General features: G+C 54.8%; 1 protein-coding gene across 12 annotated transcripts in view; it reads right to left on the reverse strand.

Annotated features, from left to right (window-relative positions):
• Positions 1–941: 941 nt before the first annotated feature.
• The window catches only part of TNS1 (tensin 1), a 202,565-nt gene continuing 182,555 nt past the window's right edge, over positions 942–20,951 (reverse strand). For all 12 annotated transcript variants that reach the window (XM_043577781.1, XM_043577779.1, XM_043577780.1 and 9 more), the window contains 10 exons: positions 17,460–18,526; positions 14,543–14,629; positions 13,449–13,580; positions 13,003–13,095; positions 12,217–12,294; positions 10,353–10,424; positions 9,958–10,126; positions 9,264–9,332; positions 8,773–8,805; positions 942–5,686 (listed from right to left, as the gene is read on the reverse strand). In XM_043577781.1, coding sequence (XP_043433716.1) covers positions 5,542–5,686; positions 8,773–8,805; positions 9,264–9,332; positions 9,958–10,126; positions 10,353–10,424; positions 12,217–12,294; positions 13,003–13,095; positions 13,449–13,580; positions 14,543–14,629; positions 17,460–18,526 — 1,945 coding nt within the window. In that variant the 3' untranslated portion in view covers positions 942–5,541. The remainder of the gene's footprint in view (positions 5,687–8,772; positions 8,806–9,263; positions 9,333–9,957; positions 10,127–10,352; positions 10,425–12,216; positions 12,295–13,002; positions 13,096–13,448; positions 13,581–14,542; positions 14,630–17,459; positions 18,527–20,951) is intronic.

The raw sequence follows: 20,951 nt of genomic DNA on the forward strand, positions 1-20,951 counted from the left end.
AGGTTTGCTACATGATCTGCCTGTCAGAAACTACATGACCTCTCACAGCCTTGCTCTCCTTGTCACTCTGACGTCACGACACCTACCTGCTGTCCCCATGGACCAGAATGTTCCAGAAGCAGTCCTGTGAACCAGCTCCAGGTAAACGGGTTGGTTCAGAGTTAGTCATTATGACCCAAGCAGGGTCTATCAGAGCCTAAGAGCATTCATCCCAGCATCTAATACTTGCTTGCAATATTGGGAGAAAAGAGCTCTCTACAGGGGCTGCTGCACTGGAAGGATGCAAACTGGTAGCACCGAGTGGCCATATCCTGGAGCATCTGTGGGGCCACCCCAGGGATAGAGGCTGTCTAAAAATTGAGCCAACTCAGAACCAAGTGATGCAGCTAAATTCCCCATTCCACCGTTCGAGCTGCTGGACCAGTGGTGCCTCACTTCTTGGTCACGTGGGCCAATACATTCTTTTTTTTTTTTCTTAAACCAGTTGGAGGGGCGCCTGGGTGGCTCCGTGGGTTAAGCGTCCGACTTCAGCTCAGGTCGTGATCTCACCGTTCATGAGTTCGAGCCCCGTGTCCGGGCTCTGTGCTGACAGCTCAGAGCCTGGAGCCTGCTTTGAATTCTGTGTCTCCCTCTCTGTCTGCCCCTGCCCCACTCTTGCTCTGTCTCCATCTCTCAAAATGAATACACGTTAAAAAATAAAAAATAAAAAAGTTTGAGTTTCTCTCCTAACTGAAAGAACCCAGATGGAAAACTCAGTGGCAATCAGAACCAAGACCTAGACGGTGGGGACGCTGCTGGGAGAATTACAGGTGAGCCGTATGCCAGAGGCATCCCTGAAGCCCACCCCATACCCGGAGCCTGGGTGAGGCCCCCTTCATGCTCACCACGACCAGCAGACCCCTTCCCGAAAAACACAGTTAGATAAAGGCACAGACTTTTTCTTTCGCTTTACCATTTATAAAGCCATACAATGGGTCGCCAAGAAACAAAGCAGCTGTACAGGAGCGGGCCAGCATTGGTGTAAAATACATTCATATCCAGGGCAAGGAGCACAGGTCAGGGTTTATACAAGGTGGCGGAGGTTATAGGCACGATGATACAAAATAGAAAGGATATTTCCATCTATATAAATACACAGCCAGGGGACGGGGAGGATGCCAAGTTATTGTTTCTCCTGCAGAGGGCCTGGGAGGCGGGGAGGGGGTGGCAAGGAATTTCTTACATTTGTTTCGAATGGCGTGTCGGAGGGAAGAGAGAAAATGGGGAAACATGGCGTGCACACACACACATGTGCTCAGTCTCACGCACAAACCGAACATGGACACAGAGGAGAGTCTCAAACTGTTTAACACTGATTAGAAAACAAACTGGGGACATTCCTCTGCAATTACCTCGCTGCTGAGAAGAGCCCTGGTGTGGGAAATAAACGGAAGTCCTCAAACATGCTGGGTGTCTGAGGACAGAGGAGTCGGGAGGGAGCACCCCGTTGTAGCAAGTCCTCACCAACAATACTGACAATCTAGCGATCGGGGCCCTCCTGATTCCTTTCACTGCTGGGTGATACTGACCTTGACATCCCATCGCTCATTCGCTGCCTTTGACCCTAACCCCGTGTTCCCTAGAGACCAGCAAAATATGTACACATATACACCCACACTTGCACACGCACGTGTATGCATCCGCCCCGTGTAACACCAGCCAGGAGCTCCAGTCTCAGGACCCTGGGGCCTGGGCCTGGGTGAAGAGTGGCTCTGGGACTCTGCCCCCAACCTCTCCAAGGAACCCAAGTGTGGGGAGATGTAGGGGCGGGAGGCAGCCCTTGGACGGGGCATGGACCCACTTGACCTCCCCCAATCCTGAAGTTGAGACAGTCCGAAGAAGTGGGGGAGAGCCAGGAGGCAGGGACGGTGAGCAAATGCCCCGGGCCTATCCCTGTTCTGCTTACAGACACCTCCACACCCCCTGGATGGCAGGGGAGCCTCCCTGACCTCGGCTGTGGCACATCAGAGTACCCCCCCCTCCTGAGTGCCCTTTCTAAGGATCACGCTTGTCCAGCTGGCTGCTGCCTCCTACAGGTCACACGGCCACCAGGCCCCGCCACTCCTATCCTGCCAGCCTCTGACATACCCAGGGAGTCCTCGAAACCCACGGGAGAAGGAATCCACACATTTTTAGAGTTGCTAGGGAGAGACTCCGACAAAGATAGGGGTCAAAAGGCCCTTCCCTAGCCTAGGACACAGTGTATTGGCCCCCAAACACCTGGCTAGATAAGGGGACCAGGGTGCCAAGACTGCAGGGCGGGAGCATTGCAGTCACCCCTGGAGGTTGACCAGACAGCTCACTTCCTTCCTATTTCCCCTCTGGGGTCACCTCTCCATTGTTCCCATGCCCTGCCCTGTCCTCCTGTTCCACGGGTGGGGAGCCACCTGGACCTCTCCCTGAATCCGACAGATGTCAACTCCCTGCCCTCTTCCCTCCAGACAATGTGCAGGCCAGCCCCAGGCCCCAGGCCGGCTTCAGACGCCTGGCTGGAGCGGGGGGGCCGAGGCCTGAGCCTGCCTGGCGTCTGTGTCACTGTTTCGCCGCCTCTCTCGTTCTTCCTTGCCAACTTCCCCCAGACCCTTGCCCTGCCAGCCTGTTTCAAGACCAGACAGCATTCTCCTGGCTGACACACAGATTCAACAATAACAGCAAAAAAGGTTGAGGGGGAAGGAGGAGAGGAAAGGATAGACATTCACACAATAATAACAATAATTATTAAAAGTGCTTTCTCTTAAAGGAAATCTTTGGCAAGAATATACCGCAGCGCTGTGGGGTGTGTGTGTGTGTGTGTGTGTGTGTGTGTGCGCGCGCGTGCACGCATGGGTACAGAGACCTAACCTGTGAGACATGGAAGAGCCACGGTGTGCTCCCAACCAGTGTCTGACCCAAAGGTAGGGCCGCCTGGAGACGGGGGTACCCTTCCCTATCATTCTGGAAACCCACTCCTTCCAGAGGGACGTGAGGGAGTGAGCTGATCAGCTTCCCAGGATGCCCAGTCCTTCCCAGGGTCACACTAGGCTCAGGCCTGAGCGGGGCGGGCTGGCCATGCCTGGGAGGTGGGAGCTGCTGGTGGGCAGTGGGAACGCACGTGTGACGGCCCGGGGCTGGCTGCCGAAGGGTCTACCACTCGACCTGGCCTCAAGCGGAGACAGGACATCCAGGCCAGGAGGGGAGAGTCCTGGGGCCAGGTCCAGCAGGAGATTGAGATATTTACAAAGGAAGTGGGCAAGGGATATCTCCTATCTGGGAAGAGAGTCAGGGTATGTAGGGAATGAGGAGGGGGGAGATCTGGGTATCTGGCTTGAATGCCTCAGAAGGAAGAGCACTTTGGAGGAACCTCGGCCACCAAGTGCAAGGTTGTAATCTTTAGGAAGCGAGGGCCTGCTCCCTACCCTCAGACACTCTCCAACTCCCTGAAACAGAACGTCCACACAGATACAGCTTCTTGGAGGAGAAAAAATGCAAAAGACACACCTGTCACCCACATCTGTCACACACACCCTTGTCCCCTGCAGGCTCATCCACTTGTTCAGGCCCACAGTGAAGGGGGCAGCTCCCCTCATCTCTGGGAGGCCGACTGCTGTGCCCCGGGCTTGCCAGAAAACAAGGGGGTGAAGGGAATGGACGTGTGCACCCCCTTCTCACTGAGCCCCAGACGGAGTCTAGGGAAGGCCAACAGTAGGGCCAGGAGACCCCTGATGGCTCCAAGGATAAAGGCCCCCTACAGTTCAGACCTCACTTATACATAAAAAAGGGACGGGAATTGGTTTATGCCCGGGAAGGCAATAAAGCAATATGGGAAAACAATAAATACTTCTTGTCAATTTACCTATTCTTTTTTTAACCTTTTCTTATATTTTATTAGCTTACAGATTCTGTCAGTATGTCTCACATATATATTATATATATTTATATATCAGTACAATGCCTCTCTCTAGGGAACCCCATAGGCTTAAGAAGCCATTCAATAATGGAATCCCGGTGAATTTTCTACTCTGGCTTAGAGTGCTTGGGTGGTGGTCTGGGGGGTTCCCAACTGCCCAGATGGACTCTCAGCCCTCTAACCTAAATGCATTCCCTTGCCCCTCTGCTCCACGGGCAGCTTGGCTCTGCTGGGGAAACCATGGCAGGAGGGGGAACAGCGAGGCTTTGGCATTGTAGGTAGGCCATGTAGATGCACAGGAAGCGGCCCCAGGAGCTCTGCCAAGGACAGCCCGGGCAGCCCAGTAAAAATCAGACCCAGAATCACCTGCAGAGGGGGGGACGAAAGGCCATCGGGTGTCTCCCCCGGGGCCTCACGGAGCAGGTTCCCCAGGACGAGCTCCAACATAGAGACCCTGAAGGACAAACCAGGGCAGGAAGTCTTGATCCCTGACACCCAAAAAGGCATCAAACAGGTAAGCAAATCTGAAGAAAGGCTGGTCTGGGGTACAAAACGCAAGAATGGGCTGAGGGCTCAGACTGGCCGGAGCCACCTGCCCATACCTGCTGCTGGGCCACACGCCTCCGAGAAGACCCCCAGAGCTCAACCAGCAACCCCCTTGAGGGATCTCCTCCCCAAGACTATGCACACGCACGTCTGCACCTCCCGAACCAAGCGTCCAGCCTCCCTGTGGGGGCAGATCAGAGCTAAGGCTGCAGGGCGGCCAGCCCCACTCCTGCGGGGGTCTTTGCTGGGAAGGTGCTGGCAGCACCCAGGGCCACTAGAGAGCAAGCGTGGGGACCGAGAGAGAGTCTGCGACCCCGTGATCTTGGGTACTCCTGCTGCCCTGTCACGCCCAACTCTCACCTTCTTTGGACAGTATGCACATGCGTGTGCAAATACACGGGGCACGCACAAGTCTACGTATTTATAACTCTGGCTGAGAGGCACATGGAAATCAATACGTGAAGACGTGGGTGTGGACACAGTATATACCCCATACAGACACCCACACAGACTGTACATCGGAGGCAGAGTCCAGAGACCTCAGGAACCTCAGGTCTACGGTACTCTCACAGGCAAAAGTTCTGCCACTTGGTGCCCATGCTGGCTCTTTTTGGTTTGCCAATCTACCCCAGAGGTGGCCAGAAAAGGATTCTCTCAATTTGATTTCTCCTTGCAAAGCGGTCGGGTTAGGGAGACAGCTTTTCCATTTACTCCCAAAATATAGATCCTCAAGGAGTTGGTCTGTCTCCTCTGAGGAGCCCCGGCCTCTTGGAAGGGGGAGGGGGGTCAGGTGGACCTGGTTAGCGGTCGAGGCTTTGGGGGCTCTGCGGTATCCATCCACCCAGGGGAATCCAAGTTATCCTCCCCCATCTTTTTCTTTCTCTAGCTCTCTCTCTCTCCCCCCCTTCCCCTCTGCAATTCACTTCCCCCTCCCCACGTTGCACTTTCTTCTCTCCTTCTCCAAAATTGGCCCAAAGTCCTCCTTCTGGATTCAAGGGTGGTCAGGATTCATGAGTCCCCGCCCCACATGCCCCGTCCCCACTGCCATGGCCCCGGGCGAGGGGTGGCGTTCATCTCTTCTGGCCGGCACTCAGCATGACCTTGGAGACAAAGTTGACGATGGCGGAGGCGGGCTGGTTGGGGTCAAGCTCGGCGAAGAGGTGGCAGGCGTTGTCGGTGGTGCTGCCCTGCTTCCGGGCCACGAAGCCGAAGAGCCTGCAGGGGCAGGAGAAGGGGGTGATGGGCGTGAAGCGGACCCCAGGCCTTGGAGAGCTGCCCCCGTGAGCGAGCTCTCCTCAGGTTGAAGTCTCTCGCCACTCTTCCCGCCTCTCCCAGCACATGAGGACTGGGGCACAGGGCACAGGAGAGAGGGTTCCTCTCTCCCTTCCGCCCCGCACCCCAAAGCCAGGTCCTGGAGATAACAGGGTCATTGGTTTTAGGTAGACAGAGATTCCCCTTTGAGAGGCAGGGGGAGGCGGAGCTGGAGGCAAATGACAAGACTGGACACTAAAAGGCAGGGAGGAGACCGAAAATAAAATGGGGACATTCCTAGGCGAGCTTCTCTCGGTCCTTCCCAGCCCCGCCCCTTCCTGACTGTTCACACAACACAGACGCACACGAATAAAACGCTGTCTGCCTGTCAAAGCACTTGGCCTCAGACACCAGGAGAGGGTCAGGGAGACAAAAGGACAAGGGGTCACCACCACCCCCCCACACACACACTTCTCCTGGGCTCCAGAGAACGGGAGGGGACAGAGGACCCCACACCTGTTCCTCCCTACCCCCCTACTCCCTGCACCAGGGCTGGAATGACCTGGCATTCTCTGTGCAAAACAGAGTTAAAAATATGAGCAGAGAACAGAATGTGAGCCCAGGTCCCCTCCCAGTCGGCACGTTGCTAATTAGAGCGAGATGGGGAAATCGGGACAGCTGGAGATTCCGATGGAAACCCCTCTCCCCAGGACTGGACCACAACAGCTAAAATTAGCAAAGTTGGGTCCTGCTTGCCACCGACCGCACGTATGTACACACACACACACACACACACACACACACACACACACACTGGGCTTCCTATAGCTTTGCTCTCCCCAACTCTGTTTCAGGGTCTGGGGACAGCTGGACCAGAGTCCGGGGTAATGGCCTGCCCAAGTCAAGGGGTAGCCTGGGTCCACGGACCAATCCCCAGGACCCCCTTTCCAGGCTGGCTCAGTCTCCTTGGTGCAGTGGAAGGCAGTAAGGGCGGACAGAGGGAGCGGCTCCAAGCTGCCGCATGACAGCGAGCCAGCCCCGGCTGCCGGGTTCTGCCGGGGTGGAGAGCCAGCCAACCTCACCAGCCTAAACACGGCCCGCCTGCCCTCCCCTACTGTTTACTTCAGCTCCGTGGCTCCCAGGGCCATTTCAACAACTGCCAAGTCCTTTCTCTGCTTGGGGCAGTGGATCCAGGCAGGAAACCTCAGCCCCGAGGCAGGGAGGGGCACTTGCAAGAACCTGAGAACAAGTGTCTCCTTAAATGTGGGGCCTGAGGCGCCTTGCACACCCCTCCTTCGTCTGAGACAGGCTCCCTGGGGCTCCGCCTGGCCCAGCAAGGCCGTGTCAGCAGGAAGCTCAGCACAAGACCAGCTCTGGAATGAAGAGAATGACTTCCAGGCCTGGGACCAGCCCACTTCTGTCCCTGACCCATCTCCCCACGGTGGGGCCCAGTGCTGAATGAGCATGAGCTCCCTTAAACACCAAGTTCTGGCCTGCCCGGCTGGGGTCCGAGACTGAGAGACCCAACGACCCTGGGAACTCAAAGAAGGCTGAAGTAGGTACAAGGCAAGCTTCAAGAAGGCTGGACACCTGCGTGCTCCTTTCGGCTAATTCTTTATGTGACCTCGGGCAAGGAGAGGTGCCCTGCATCCCCCTCTGGATGCTCCCAAGGGCGTTCACGGTGCTGACTGCCTACTGCTCAGCTCCATTCATTCCTGACCCAGGGGGCCTCACCGTGCTTCCTCCTCACTCTCCCCCTGCTTGCCTCCATCCTCGAATTTCTTCATTCAGCAAATATTTATCACCCCTCCCATACCACGAAGGCAGTCCTGCCCTCGGGGGCTTGCCATGGGTGTGGCCCTGCCTCCCTGTCCCCTGGAAATTGTCTCCTACTCCCACACCCATTTCTACCTGTGCAAAATGTGCTGTCTTTTAAGACCCATTTGAAAGTATTAGTTCTTTCCCCAAACCTTCCCAAATCTCTCCCTGCCTAGATGTGCTCTGCTTCTTCGTGCTTCGTACCCTTCATGTGTCGCTACAGCAGCAGTTTTAATTTTAACAGGGAAAGTTCTCCTTTTCTAAAGCAATCTTACATGAAGTCCAAATACATGAAGGTGACAGCAGGATTTATGGCCATGAATGTATCGATGCAATAGCAAAACATTCGCCTATTATAAAGTCAATGAGGGAGAAAAATTGGGGCTGCTTGCATGAACCATACAAAGTCAAATGTGGAATTGCAGACCATAGGCCAGCTTCAGTACTCAGATTATTGCCATACCCTGTTTAGGTTTTGCGAAACTGAGAAAACCCTGATCCATACTGGTCAGTAACTGCCTCTCAGGCCAGGGTTTCTCCTTCCTTCATAATGGCTCGGTTGCAACCGGAGGACCCTAGGGTTCCTGGGAACATGGTTTGAAAACCACTCCAGCACGCCAGGGCTGTTTATGCACTTGTCTTATCCACTGGGCCAATATCAGGCCTCCTGAGGGCAGAGTCAGCCTCCTGGTCCGTCTGAATTATCCTGGGGCCGAGTGCCCTGCAGACACGTGGGAAATGCTGAAGCGGGGGAAGAATCAGCCAAAAGGTCCTAGGTCCATCCCAGAAGAAATGTGGACTTTCTGGGCGCCCGACTTCTGATGAAGAGGTGGAGCCCAGCCACAGGATCCACAGAAACGCACCAAAAGAGCAAGAGTAGGAATCAAGGAAGCCAGGATTGGGGCAGAAAGATCATTTAAACAAGCCTTGCCCCAGGACCACTGCCTCCAGTAGAACTCCCAGCTTTCTGTCCACTTTCTCAGATCTCTGCTGGTCTGGTCCTGGGAGAGGGAAGGTGAGGAGACTGGAGGCTGGGCCTCTGGCCTTGAGGCAAGAGAAGGCAAAAGACCTGGCTGCCTGGCCAAGCTTTTCTCCAAAGCTGAGTAACCTGAGCACAAAGGCCTTTGTTGCCCTTTGCCTACCCCTGGTCCCAGATTCTAACCACCAACCCCCCACCCCCCACCCCGGCCCAGGGAGCAGCCAGCTGGCGTCGGGGGAGAAGCCACACTTACTTAGCAGGGGCACCTCCTTCTGTCTTCATCCACCTGTGGAGACAAAGATACCACAGTGTAAACCACCACAACTCCTCCCCCGAGAACGCACCCCTGCGCATGCCCAGACCTGCAGGGGGAAAGCAAGGGAAACCCCGTTCCAGGGGGGTGGGAGCCTCCAAAGACCACGCAGGGGGAGGCATTCAGGGTGGAGAGAACACTGTGGCCTGCCTCCAAAAGAGCTCTCCCGAGTGTGAAGAGGAGAAGCGGATTCAAGGTCAAGGATATGGCACGGGGCATGGAAGCAAGCATTTGAGTCCCTGGGAGGGGCTCCGAATTTGTGGTGGGAAAAAGTACCCAACGCAATTACTGACAGTCTCACAGACACAGGCGGATCTTCAAGTTGAACTGTGAATACACACCCACACACACACCCACGCCCACACATGCCCCCACACAGACTTCAGTGCTGTGAAGATGGGTGCGAGAGGAGGTGACTACAAGAGACTTACTTTCTCTCCTGTGGATCCAGGTCACAGAAGGTGACAGTGTTGAGGGGGTAGTGTCGTCTGAAGAAGAGCCTGTGGCACAGATACCAGATAAACAGAGAATGAGTATCCACGTGACCACCCTTTGCCACTTTCCACTTGCAGGCATCAGGCTACCCTCAGCAGCTGTCATGGGTTAACCCAGCCTCTCCCTTATGAGCAAGGTGGCCTGGGCTGCTCATCTTAGCAATGCATAGGGACATAAATGTGTCACTGAAGCATGTCCCAAATGCTAGTGACTAGGAAAAGAAGGAAGAAACTGGTACTGAAGGATGATCAATGAGGGGATGTGACAGAGGAAGGAAAGAAGCTGGAGGAAGAGCACAAGAGCAAGGGCTCTGCTCTAGAAATCAGGCACTTTTATGAGTTGTGTTTCTGGCTGTATACCCTATGCAGGCATATTTGTAGGAGGGAAGACGGATGGATGGATGGATGGATGGATGGATGGATGGATGGATGGATTGGTGGGTGGGTGGGTGGAAGATTGGACAGGTGGGTGGATGACAGGTGGACAGATGGAGGCACAGGTTGGTAGGTGGATGGGTGGACAGGTGGACAGATGAGTACAAGGTACAAATGGTAAGTGGGTGGGTAAGTAGATTGATAGATGGGGCACAGGGGGGAGAGCCCAGTACGGAAGCAAGTAGAAGAGTCTTACTTTCTCTGGTTGTCAGTCAGTGTGATTCCCTGGGCAGAAACTTTGAAGTGAACGATGGTGGCAGCTGGTGTGGGGTCAGCAGCCAGAGTCTCAGAAGTGGCTTTGGAGATGGCCTGTGGCCCAGTGAGTGATTCCATGTCCACAGAGTTGACGAAGAGCACGTTGCAGGCTGGAATAAACCCACCCAAAGAGAAGTCACGGGGACTGGAGTGGGTGGGGATTACCTCCCAGCTCAGCTCTTCGGGGGAGGAGTAGATGAATGTTAGGCCAGCCTCAGGCCAAGGCATCCGCACAGAGAATCACGGACTGCCCAGAGATAACTGGGTCTGCAGGACGGGACAGGGCAGGCAGAAGGAAAGGCCTGGGCGGGCATCCTGTCTGGGGTGGCCACTTACCTGCCCCTTGCTTCAGCAGGTCAGTGGTTGAGTTTGCAGGGCCTGAGCTATCTTTCGATTCATCTGTGGGGTCTGAGACAAAAATTTAATTCAGCTGGTAATTAAAACTCTAGAGCTGGAAAGAAGCACAAGTTCGGCTGGGCCTCAGGCAAGCTCTGCAAATACTTTGTGCAATGGATACTGCTTTTCGTAACAGGCCCTGGCAATAGGCGCGTGTGTTTCCAGTCTGAACATTCAGTGAGGACTGTCGATAGTTAGCACGTGGGTTGAGAGCTCTGGAATCCAACAGTGTGGGGTGCAGACCCTCACCCCAGCACCTGCCAAGCACCTATAAAATGGAGATTGTGATGACAGTACCCATTGTGCTGGGTTTTTGAGATGTTCCATATACACTGTTAGCCCAGTGCTTGGCATAAAGCAGGACTTCAAGCGGCAACTGACATCTCTGTTGTCATTTTGCATTGATGTGTCTTTGTGTAGATCGATGAATGTCCCAATTCACTAAAGCACTAATCCAGCGCAGTCGTGATTTCGATATTACTAAGAACGGAGTATTGTCTGTACCAGTGTTTCTCAGGCTTTGGAGTGCAGGCTGATTAAAACACAGGTTGCTGAGCCCCACTGGAGGGCTTGAGAATATCTGCATTTTTAACAAGTTCTCAGGGTGCCGATGCCACTGGTCTGGGAACCATACTTTGAGAAGCACTGGTTTATATAATGTAAACGTCAAACCGTTTTGTAATTGCTAAACTACTTTCATAAATTTCGTAGAACTATAATTTAGTTGGTGTCTCAACTTTGTGCTTAATAATGCTACTTAAGTTGTACTTGAACTTTTAAATTAATAATGTTGGCCAATTATTAGTAGCAATTCAATGAAATGAGTTGGATTCACAGAAATTGTGAAATAATATTAGGGGTTTTGTGTATGGGCATAACCCCAAGAGCTCCAAGAGAAACTGGAAGAAAGTCCCAGAGACACTTCTGAATATCCTATTGTTAAACAGAGAGGATGGGGACCAGGTACCCAGTTTCCAGTTCCTAGACCTCAAGGTCAGGGCTGAGCATAATTTCCCTTGGGTGGGCCCTGATTCATGGGGCTGGGCAACAGAAGCCTGTGCGGTGACGAGTCTTGGGTGTCCATCCGCCATCTTCCAAAGCTGGAGCTCTTCTCTGAGAGAAGCTGGGCCTGGTGTCTCACTCAATGTCCTATATGTCCTGAGGCTCATGGGTTCCATTTGTACTTCCCACAGTCAAGAGGCCTTGCTCTTCCCATCAGCTCTACATCCCCTCAGTCAGAGAACACCCTGTCAGCCAAGCAGACTAAAACTCCAGGGACGTCTTGGCCCTGTTTTCTTCCCACGCCATGAGGAACCTAGTCACTCTTCCTCTGCGTGTGCTCCCTGCTCTTTATTCACACCAACCTCCAACACGTGGGCGCCCCCATGACCTAAATCTGCCTTCCCCTCCCCCTTCCTTCAGCCCTGCCCACTGATGCCCATCTCATCCTCCAGACACAGTCCTCCCCATAACTGACTCCTACTTCTAGTGCCTCCCCCATGGGCTTATTCTGAGGATTCGCAAAAAAATATCTTAAAGGCACCAGAGAATTTTCCAGAACAATCTGGAAAGTCAATTATGTGTGTTCCTGGAGTTAAGTTTTTTTTTTAAGAACTTTTCCTTCTTTTTTTAATAGGAGATTTAAAAAAAAAAAAAAAGGAGAGTAGCTTTGAATTTCCCTAGATTGGCAAAATGACCCAGGTCCTCAATGCTGGCCCATGTTCTGGAGCGGCTGGCAGAGCAGACACAAACAGCAGCCCAGCTCAAAGATGTACTTGGAGAGCAAGGAGTCTCACGTTCCTACCTCGGTTTGGAATGACCAGCTTACAGGGCAGAGCCAGTGGGATGATGGAATGCTGGTAGACCAGGGCAGAGAGAGACCCTGCAGGGGGAGACAGCATGTCAGGAGCAGTGTCACTGGGAGCAGGCCCGGGCACCGAGGAGCCCAACCACCCAGCCCACTATCCATCATCTTCAGCTCCTTTATTACCCACCTCTCCCTCATCCCACAATGAAGCTGAAAATCCACTCCCTCCTTGTTAGCAATATCTAAGGGAGAAGGTTCCAGCGGCTCACTCTAAGCAGCCATAAGGTGTCCTTTCTAGAAAGTTCCTCCCAACATTTCTCCTAAGTCTCTCTGGCTACTGGGGCCCTCTCAGGACAGTGCAGCAGAAGTATGAGAGAAATCGTGGGATCAAATCCCAGCTCAGTCACTTATTAGCTATGTGTTCTTGGGTAAGTCTAACTTCTACAAACCTCCGTTTCCTCATGTGTAAATGGGACCATAACACCTCCCATGCAGGATTGTTATGAGACCAGAAGTAATGTAAGGTTCCCAGACAGTGACTTTCACATAGTAGATGGTCGATAAAGGCAGTTGTTACAGCTGTTATTCAAATTCTAATGATAATGCATTTCGGTGGGGTGAGACAAATGCAGAAAGGAATTTGGCAGAGTGAATCAGCCACAGTACAGAGGACGGGAGGCCACTGTTCATTTCCTCTGCTGCGTCTATGACAAGGGGGACCTGGGACAGCCTGAGACACTCTAGGCAGGTGGACTGTGGAGACGGGGTTGGGAAACAGCTCACCGAAGTTTGGCTCGTTGGGGCATCCCTTGAGCTTGACTCCTCTGGGGCCAGTCTCTATCAGGAAATGTCTCACCAGCTCATGGGTCATGTCCCCTGGAATAAAGAGAAAGACATGAGGTTTGAGCACTTCTCATGGGGCCCTCCCACCACTTGCTAACATCACTTCATCCCTTCCCCACATGCAGCTCTGTGGCGGGAGAAAGGATTGGAAAGATATGGAGAGACCACCGCTCAAGGAAACACAACCAGAGTTCCAATAATCCTGCTTCCCTGTCCTCTGACCCCAACCATCACCAGGCCCAAGACTCATTCTTCCAAAGAGTCTGACTCAGCAGGCACCAGCTCCCCCAAGAACTATAGGTCTGTCCAGCCCTGAGTCCCTCTGGCATCTCAGGCTTGGAGGAGGCTGTGCTGGTCCAGAGCCTGGCTCGAGAGGAGGGTGTTACCTTTTTTATTCTGCTGCACGACGGTCGGAGGAGGAGATGACACCTTCATGGCCAGCCCGTAGGCCCCTCGGAAGGAGTGGCTGTCGCGGATGATGAAGGCCCCTGGCTCCTGGTCCTTAAGGAGAGCGATGGCTGGGATTGGAAGGGACGAGAGGGCCAGAGCAAATAAGAAATGGATGGCACGGGCCTTGCTTAAGACTCATCGGGTCTACCGAATCTCGCTCCTTAGTTAGAATTGAAACACCCCTAAGGGTCCTCCTATGCTAAAGTTGGCGAACATCCTCTATAAGTAGCAAGGTAGTAACTATATTTCAGGCTTCACAGGTCATGCCGTCTCTATTGCAAACTACTCGTCTCTACCATTGCAGCACAAAAGCAGCCACAAACAATACAGAAGCAAAGAGATACAGTGTGTTCCACCAAAACTGCATTTACAGAAAGAGGTCCGGGCTCTGGGCCATAGTCTCCAAAACCTGTCTAACATCCACACAGACCTTCCCTGGGAGCCCGGTGGGCCTCACTCCATCCCCATAACCACAGCTTTGTTTTGCCTGTAAAATGTGCAAAACTCTCTACATCACCTAGCTAAGATTTGTTCTATGACCTTGGCTGGCCTTTTACCTTGCTTGGAAAATCATGACTTTGCTACCTTTTTTTTTTTTTAACGTTCTTTTTATTTTTGAGACAGAGAGAGACAGAGCTTGAGCGGAGAAGGGGCAGAGAGAGAGGGAGACACAGAATCTGAAGCAGGCTGCAGGCTTTGAGCGGTTAGTACAGAGCCCGACACAAGGCTTGCACTCACAAACCATGAGATCGTGGCCTGAGCCGAAGTCGGACATTTAACCGATTGAGCCACCCAGGCACCCTGAGACTTTGCTACTTTTAAGCACCCTTCGTAGGTCTACAAACCATGCTTCCGCTCCCCACAGTTCACCGCGAGGAGGTGCCTCTTACTGTCTGAACTTGATCCCAGCCCCCCTCTGTGTCCACCCTGTACTGCAAAAAGGAGTAAGTCTGCCCAGGAAGACATGGTGGGCTGCAGCCAGCTGTGACCTCTGATGGACCACAGGCCCTCGGTGCCACCTAGAACTCACCCTGCTCTCTGGAGATCTCAGGCTTGTACCAATACTTGGAAGTGTCCTGGACGAACTTCACTTTAGCCCGTGTCTCGGGGCTGTTGTCTAAGAGAGACGGAGACAGAAAAACAGTGTTATGGGTTGAAATGTGTCCCCTAAAAAGGTAGGTTGGAGCCCTAACCCCAGGTACCTGTGAATGTGACCTTATGTGGAAATAGGTCTCCGCAGGTGGATGCAAATTAAGATGAGGTCATGCTGGATCAGAGCGGGCCCCAATCCAATATGACCGGTGTTCATCTCAGAAGAGGAGAGACACAGAGACCATGGGGACAGTTGTGAAGATGAAGGCAGAGGCTGGGAGGACACATCCACAAGCCAGGGGACACCAAGGATGTGCCAGCAACCACGAGAAGCTAAGAGGTAAGCCTAGAACACATTCTCCCACGAGCCTCCAGAAGGAGCCTGCCAACACCTTGATTTTGGACTTCTAGCCTCCAGCCCATGAGAGACTAAATTGTTCTCTTAAGCCACCAAGTCTGTGGCACTTTGTTACGGCAGCCGTAGGAAACTAACACAGAAAGGCAGTGTCCTCAACACCATCAGAGCCCTGCTGGAAGGGGCCTCGAGTGGCTTGCCCATCCTTCCCCTGTCTCCTACCAGCCACTGTGCATCGCAGAGCTGCTCTCCGATGGAAAAGCCTGGCACAGCATTCTCACTGAGCTGAGGAAAGCCCTGCCTCCACCCCACCCTCTCCTCTCTCCAGAAGATCCGGACCAAACCCTTCCTGCAGCTTCCCTTCCACAGGCTAACGCACCCCACCTGCTAGCCTCTTTCTCCACTGGCTGAATTTCCCGACTTTGTCATAGCAACCTTGCAGTTGAGGGAAGAAAGCTACATTTCCATCACTTCTCCCCAAGCCCCCCCTCATGCCCTATATGAAGAGCCCGTGTTCTCCATCATATTCACATACAAAAAAATCAGTCCTGCCCTGGAACAGAGGAGGAGGTGGCTTAGAGGCCATCTACTGTGAGTCACATACCCCACTTCCCTGGCAAATGACCCCCACCCAGACCCTTTGCAGACCAGAGATGCTTTACAGAGCATTAGGTTCTGGAAGATGCTCAGAGAGAGCACCCAGGATAACCGCTCAACTTTACAAACGAAGGAAGTGAGGTTGAGAGAGGGAGAGGGACCCGCCCAAATCACACAGGTGGTTCACAGAAAGGCTCCTGTAAGATCTTCCCAGGTAAGAAAACACAGGCGCCCATTTAGTGCCAGCTTTGCCTGATCTTTGGGTATTAGGATGTGCGGCCCTCGCTCTCCAAGCCCTTCCTTCATCTTTTGGCACCCAAGAAACAAAAAGGCGGGGGGTGGGGAGGTTGGGGGAAGAGGAAGAAAGGAATATTCCAATTCCCCAGGTTTCCTCCCCTTTAGAAAGAAGACAGAACAGAGGACGCCTGTGCTAACGACGCTATAAAGCTGAGGGTGCAGAGATGAGATCCGGGTTAAACTGTGGGTCCAGTGTTCAGTCAATTTTGACTTGTCAGTAACCCTGGGCTAGAACCCTGGGATCGGCCTCTGGAGGACAGCAAGGGGGTAGGCCGGCTCCCTTTCCTGGCAGCTGTGCACGGGGCAGGGGCGGGCGAAGCAGCCGGGCCAAGCAACTGCGGCAAGCTGCCTGTCTCTCTGCTCTGAAGCCCCAGGCCCCGCGGCTGCTGGGGCCTAACGAGCTGTCAGAGGCGGCTGCAGCCCCGTGTGCCTTCCTGCGTTGACTCCAGTGACTATTTTAAGCAGGGAAGGCGGTGGGAAACAGGAAATGTCCCAACTACTAGAAGTTTTCCATCCTCCAAGAAGAGGGGCTGGGAACCGGTCGTCTCCGGTGGGCAGCAGCAAACAGGGGCGTGCGGGGTCACTGTCGATGCCCCTGCCTGGCAGGCTCGGGGCAGGACCTGGGAGCGACACACTGAGAATCTAGGCAGCAGGGGCCCACCCCGGGGCTGCCTGAAACCTTCTCAATCTTCCTCGAATGCCCCAGAGTTCCGGGGCCATTCTGCAACAGGCACATTCGAGGTCTGGCGGAGGCCCTGACCTTTGTGTTTAGACACCGAGCCCTCTACGCGGAGGCCAAAGATGCCGAGTTCTGGTGACGAGCAAAGAGATCAGTGTGCAGACATGCATGAGCTTCAGCAAAGCTGGGTCGGCAGAAACCAGACTCCAGTGAAAATGCTCCGCCCTCGGCCTCAGCCCCCAGTGCACGTGGCCGTCAGATACGTTAACAGTGATGTGCACGCAGTGGGATTAAAAGGTGGGGACTGAGTGCTGTGGGCAGGCCAAAGGGATGGCAGTCCGGGTTAGGAAGGCAGATTCTCAAAGTTATGCTAAATCATAAATGCGGAAACACGAGAAGACAACTCCAATAATGCTTTGAGAGCGTGAGTTTTATGGCCAATGGGCCTAGATCGGAAGCCATTTACTAACTGTGTGACCCTGGACAAATGACGGAGTCTCTCTAAGCCTCACTTTGTTCATGCATAAAATGGGGGTAATAATACCTACTTTGCCAGGCGGCCGCGAGGATTAAAGAGCTAGCGAATGGCTCAGAGCCTGGCACACAGCACGTGCTCAGTGAGTGGCAGAAGCTATGCTGATAGTGATGATAATCATAACAGTAACACTATCATTATCCTCCTCCCCCTCCCCCTCCTCCTCCTCCTCCTCCTCCTCCTCATGGGCACCCACATCCTCATCACTGCCCCCGCACTTACTTTGAGGCCACCTCCAACTCCCATTATACAGACAAGGAAACTGAGGCCAAGAAGTCAGTGAGCCGCCCCTGGTTGTGTGCCAAAGAGCCGTCAGCACAGAGATGGACACAGACATCCTACCCAGTGGGCCATGTGTCACGGCAGAGGCGGGGGCAGAAGGAGGGGCTCACCTGGCATGGAGTACTTGGAGAAGTCGGGCAAAGTGTGGGAGAAGGAGACGGTGCTGCCCCCGCTGGGGCTGGACATGCCGCTGGCCACAGGCGAGGAGGACACCTTCCCGTTGACAGTGGCATAGTTGGGGAGGCTGCCTGCTCGGTCTCCCACGGACATCCTCCGCTTCTCGGGCAGGGCTGGTGTCGGGCTCCCTTGCCGGAAGGCTGCCGGATCCGGCGACGGGGAGGTGACGGGGCTGCTGAGGCCCGGGTAGTAGGCAGGGGACACAGGGAAGGAGGGCGTAGAGGGAGCCTGGTAACCAGAGGCACTGCTCTGCCGGGACAGCGTGGGTCTCCGGTCCTCGGGGGTGGAATAGCCGCCATAGGCCGCGTGCCGGTCCAAGCTGGGGCTGCCGGGAATCACGGATCCAGGCCCTCCCAGGTGCCGGCCCGGGCTGGGGCTTCCAGGGCTGGCTACTGCATTGCCGTGGAGGCTGGAGGCCAGGTTGCCTTGGTGGGCCCCAGGGTGCCGGCCCAGACTGGGGCTTCCCGGAGTAGTGGCCACACTGCCGTGGAGGCCTGAAACCTGGTGGGCCCCAGGGTGCCGGCCCAGGCTGGGGCTTCCTGGGGTGGTCGCTGTACTGCTCTGGGGGCTGGAGACTGCACTACCATGGTAACCAGTTCCCGCTGGACCCATCACCTGGCGGTGGCTCAAACTGGGGCTACTGGGGGCAGCCATGCTGGGGTTGATGGCCCGGCGGCCGAAGCCAGGACTGGGTGGGGTGTTGGTGCCCACTGTCCTGTGGCGCGCCTGAGGGCTCCCAGGCACCGTGTGGACGCCGGCCACGGTGAACTGAGCCCGCGCCTGGCTTTCTGGGGAGCTGAACTGCTGTAGTGAGTAGTCGGGGCTGCTGTAGCTGCTGCCCACGGTCGGGAGAGGAGAAGAGCTCTGGGAGCTTCTCTGGGCCGAAGGGCTAGGCTGTCCCAGGCTGCCGGAACGGAAGCCAGAACCCAGCAAAGGCTGGGTAGGTGTCCGGGGACCCTGGTCGCTGCTTTCCCCTGAGGGGAAACTCCCCACTGAAGTGCTGGAAAGAGAGGGGGCAGGTTGAGACGTCAAGATGGCATTTCACGAAGGCCAGCTTGCAGGGAGCACTCAGCCCTCCCCCCCCCCACCACCTCCGCCAGCGGCAACACTAGGAACCCCACTGGCATGAGCCAGAATGTCACCACTTTTGCACATCACCCTATGGAACCATCAGAAGAAGAGACAGAGGCTCAGAGAGGTTAGGCAATAAGCTCACGACCACATAGCTTGTAAAAGACCAGGCTTCCAACTCAGTCGCATCTGATTCTGAAGCCCATGTTTTCCCCACTGCCCCTTGTTGACTCCTCAACCAGAAGGCAAAGCAAGGGGTCTCCCCTATGGAAACTGCAGATGGCTGTCCCCATGTCCACCTCCAGCACCACAGACACTGAACACCAGGGTGGGGTCAAACCACCCGGCTCCTGTTCCTACCAGGAGTATCCCTGCCTTGACTCACTTTTCCCAGGATGCCACTAGCATCTTTGAACACTGTGAGTGCTAGACCTGGGCTCTCGTTCCCATTTTGTCTTTGCAAAAGGCAAAGACACCACGTCTCAGAGCAGGACAGTTCAGCTTATTGTAAGGTCTCCTTTCCAGCTGTTGGATCTGGCCACTAATTCAGCAAGCTGCCTTGCATGGTGACGAGACTCCCGTCATTAGCAGCATTTAAGCAGAAGATGACCAACCTCTTGAATGTTGTGGTGGGAATTTCCTCCATCGGGAGGTTACAGTAGATGAGCACAAAGGTTGCTCCCAATTCTAAGACTCTGGAAAGTTCAGTTCAGAGGGGACTGTACCTGGCAGACAGCCAGAATCACAGGCTCTCCTCCAAGGTTAAGGGCAACCTGGATCGTGCTTGTTAAAGTTTCCTCATGTGGGAAACAAGGGGGCTGGATCAGATAACCCTGATTCCTTCCAGACCCAAACTCCTATCCATTGTTGACATGGCGGGAGAGGCCAAGGTTGACAGGGATCCTGCATCAGCTGTAGCTGCAGGGAGGTGGCAGGTAGGCTCTGCTCCAGGAGCCCCTGGGTGGGGGGTGAGGTAGGGGTTGGGAGGGTGTCCTTACACAAGAATATGGGCCAACCTGGAACTACAGACTGGAGGGAGTCTCGAGGCCAGGCTGAGGCCAGGATAAGCTCAGGTCCCCAGCTGAGGTGAGGTGAGGGGCCAGGCAAGAGCCAAGGGCAAGAAGCAGGTCACGGCCAGGCCAAGAAAAAGTCTACCTCAGATCCCAGAAGTGGCTAGAGTGGAATGCCATTCCTGGTACAGAATAACATGGCCTCTGAGGAATGGAGGGAGTGTCCGGCTGAGCAGGGTGGTGTCGGGGGGACTGACATGGAGTTCTGGAAGATTAACCCCACAGGAGAAACACTAGCTTCCTGAGCCCTGAAAAGAGCCAACTCTACAGCAGGAGGAATTTGAGTGAGAAACAGTGAAAACTTCCTGATGTCAGGGCTCCCTGGACATGAGCGGGGAGGGGCTGGCCAGGTTAGGAAATGTCCTTTCCTTGAAAGGAAGAATGCACCTTCTGGCTCGAAGCAGATTTCCCAAGAAGTGGAGCCGTCTGCCTATCAAGAGGCTGGGGAGGGGGCAAGGTGGACTGAGGGTGCACGCTTGGCTTGAGGTTCCAGAATTCTTAGAAGAGCAGAAGAATGCAACCTCTGCTCACCCAGCCACCCCCACGCTGACCTGGGACGGGGCGCGCCGTGAGGGACCAACAGAGGGCAGAGGGCCTGCGGGAAACTCAGCCACCGGGGCCTGGCTGGTGACATGGTTGGAGAGTTTCGAGGCCTACTAGGAGCCCAGGCTAGGGAAGGGGGTGGACGTGCAAAGGGACGCCCAGCAGCCGTCTCCCGTCCCGGGGCAGCCTAGCCTAGTCCGTAACCCCCGTGCCACGCACCCTACGCTCTGCCCGAGCTCACCCCGGGCTCCCTGTCCTGTGTCAGGTCACGCTCTCCCTGTCGCCAAGCCCACACCCACTCCCCCAGCTGAGCAGCGTCTCACTTTACCCCCCACAAGGGGGCTTCCCCTTCAGAGCCCTCCCCTGCCTGATTCCAGGCTTTCCTCTCTGTCTGACCCACCTCAAATGCCAGGCGCCCTCCACCAACACGGCCCTCCTCACCTGCCGCTGTGTGCCCTCAGCCCCCTGCACCAACACGTCCGCACCCCAGTCCTCTGCCCTGGCTGTGCTGTCCTTCTAGAGTGCCCTCTCCCTCCCCCTCTCCCTTTCAACACCTGCTCACCCTCCTGGCCTCACCATAAATACCTCCAGCCCCCAGAAACCCTCTCTGCACCCCTACCCAGAAATGGTAGCCTCCTGCTGGGAGCTCCAGACACGTACATGTCTGCTTTGGGCACGTCCGACTGTCATCCTGTGACAGGCGGGCACCTAAATGCAGGTCCGGGAGAGACATGGGCTCTA

This window comes from Prionailurus bengalensis, chromosome C1 (assembly GCF_016509475.1).
Source record: "Prionailurus bengalensis isolate Pbe53 chromosome C1, Fcat_Pben_1.1_paternal_pri, whole genome shotgun sequence".
Lineage (NCBI taxonomy): Eukaryota > Metazoa > Chordata > Mammalia > Carnivora > Felidae > Prionailurus > Prionailurus bengalensis.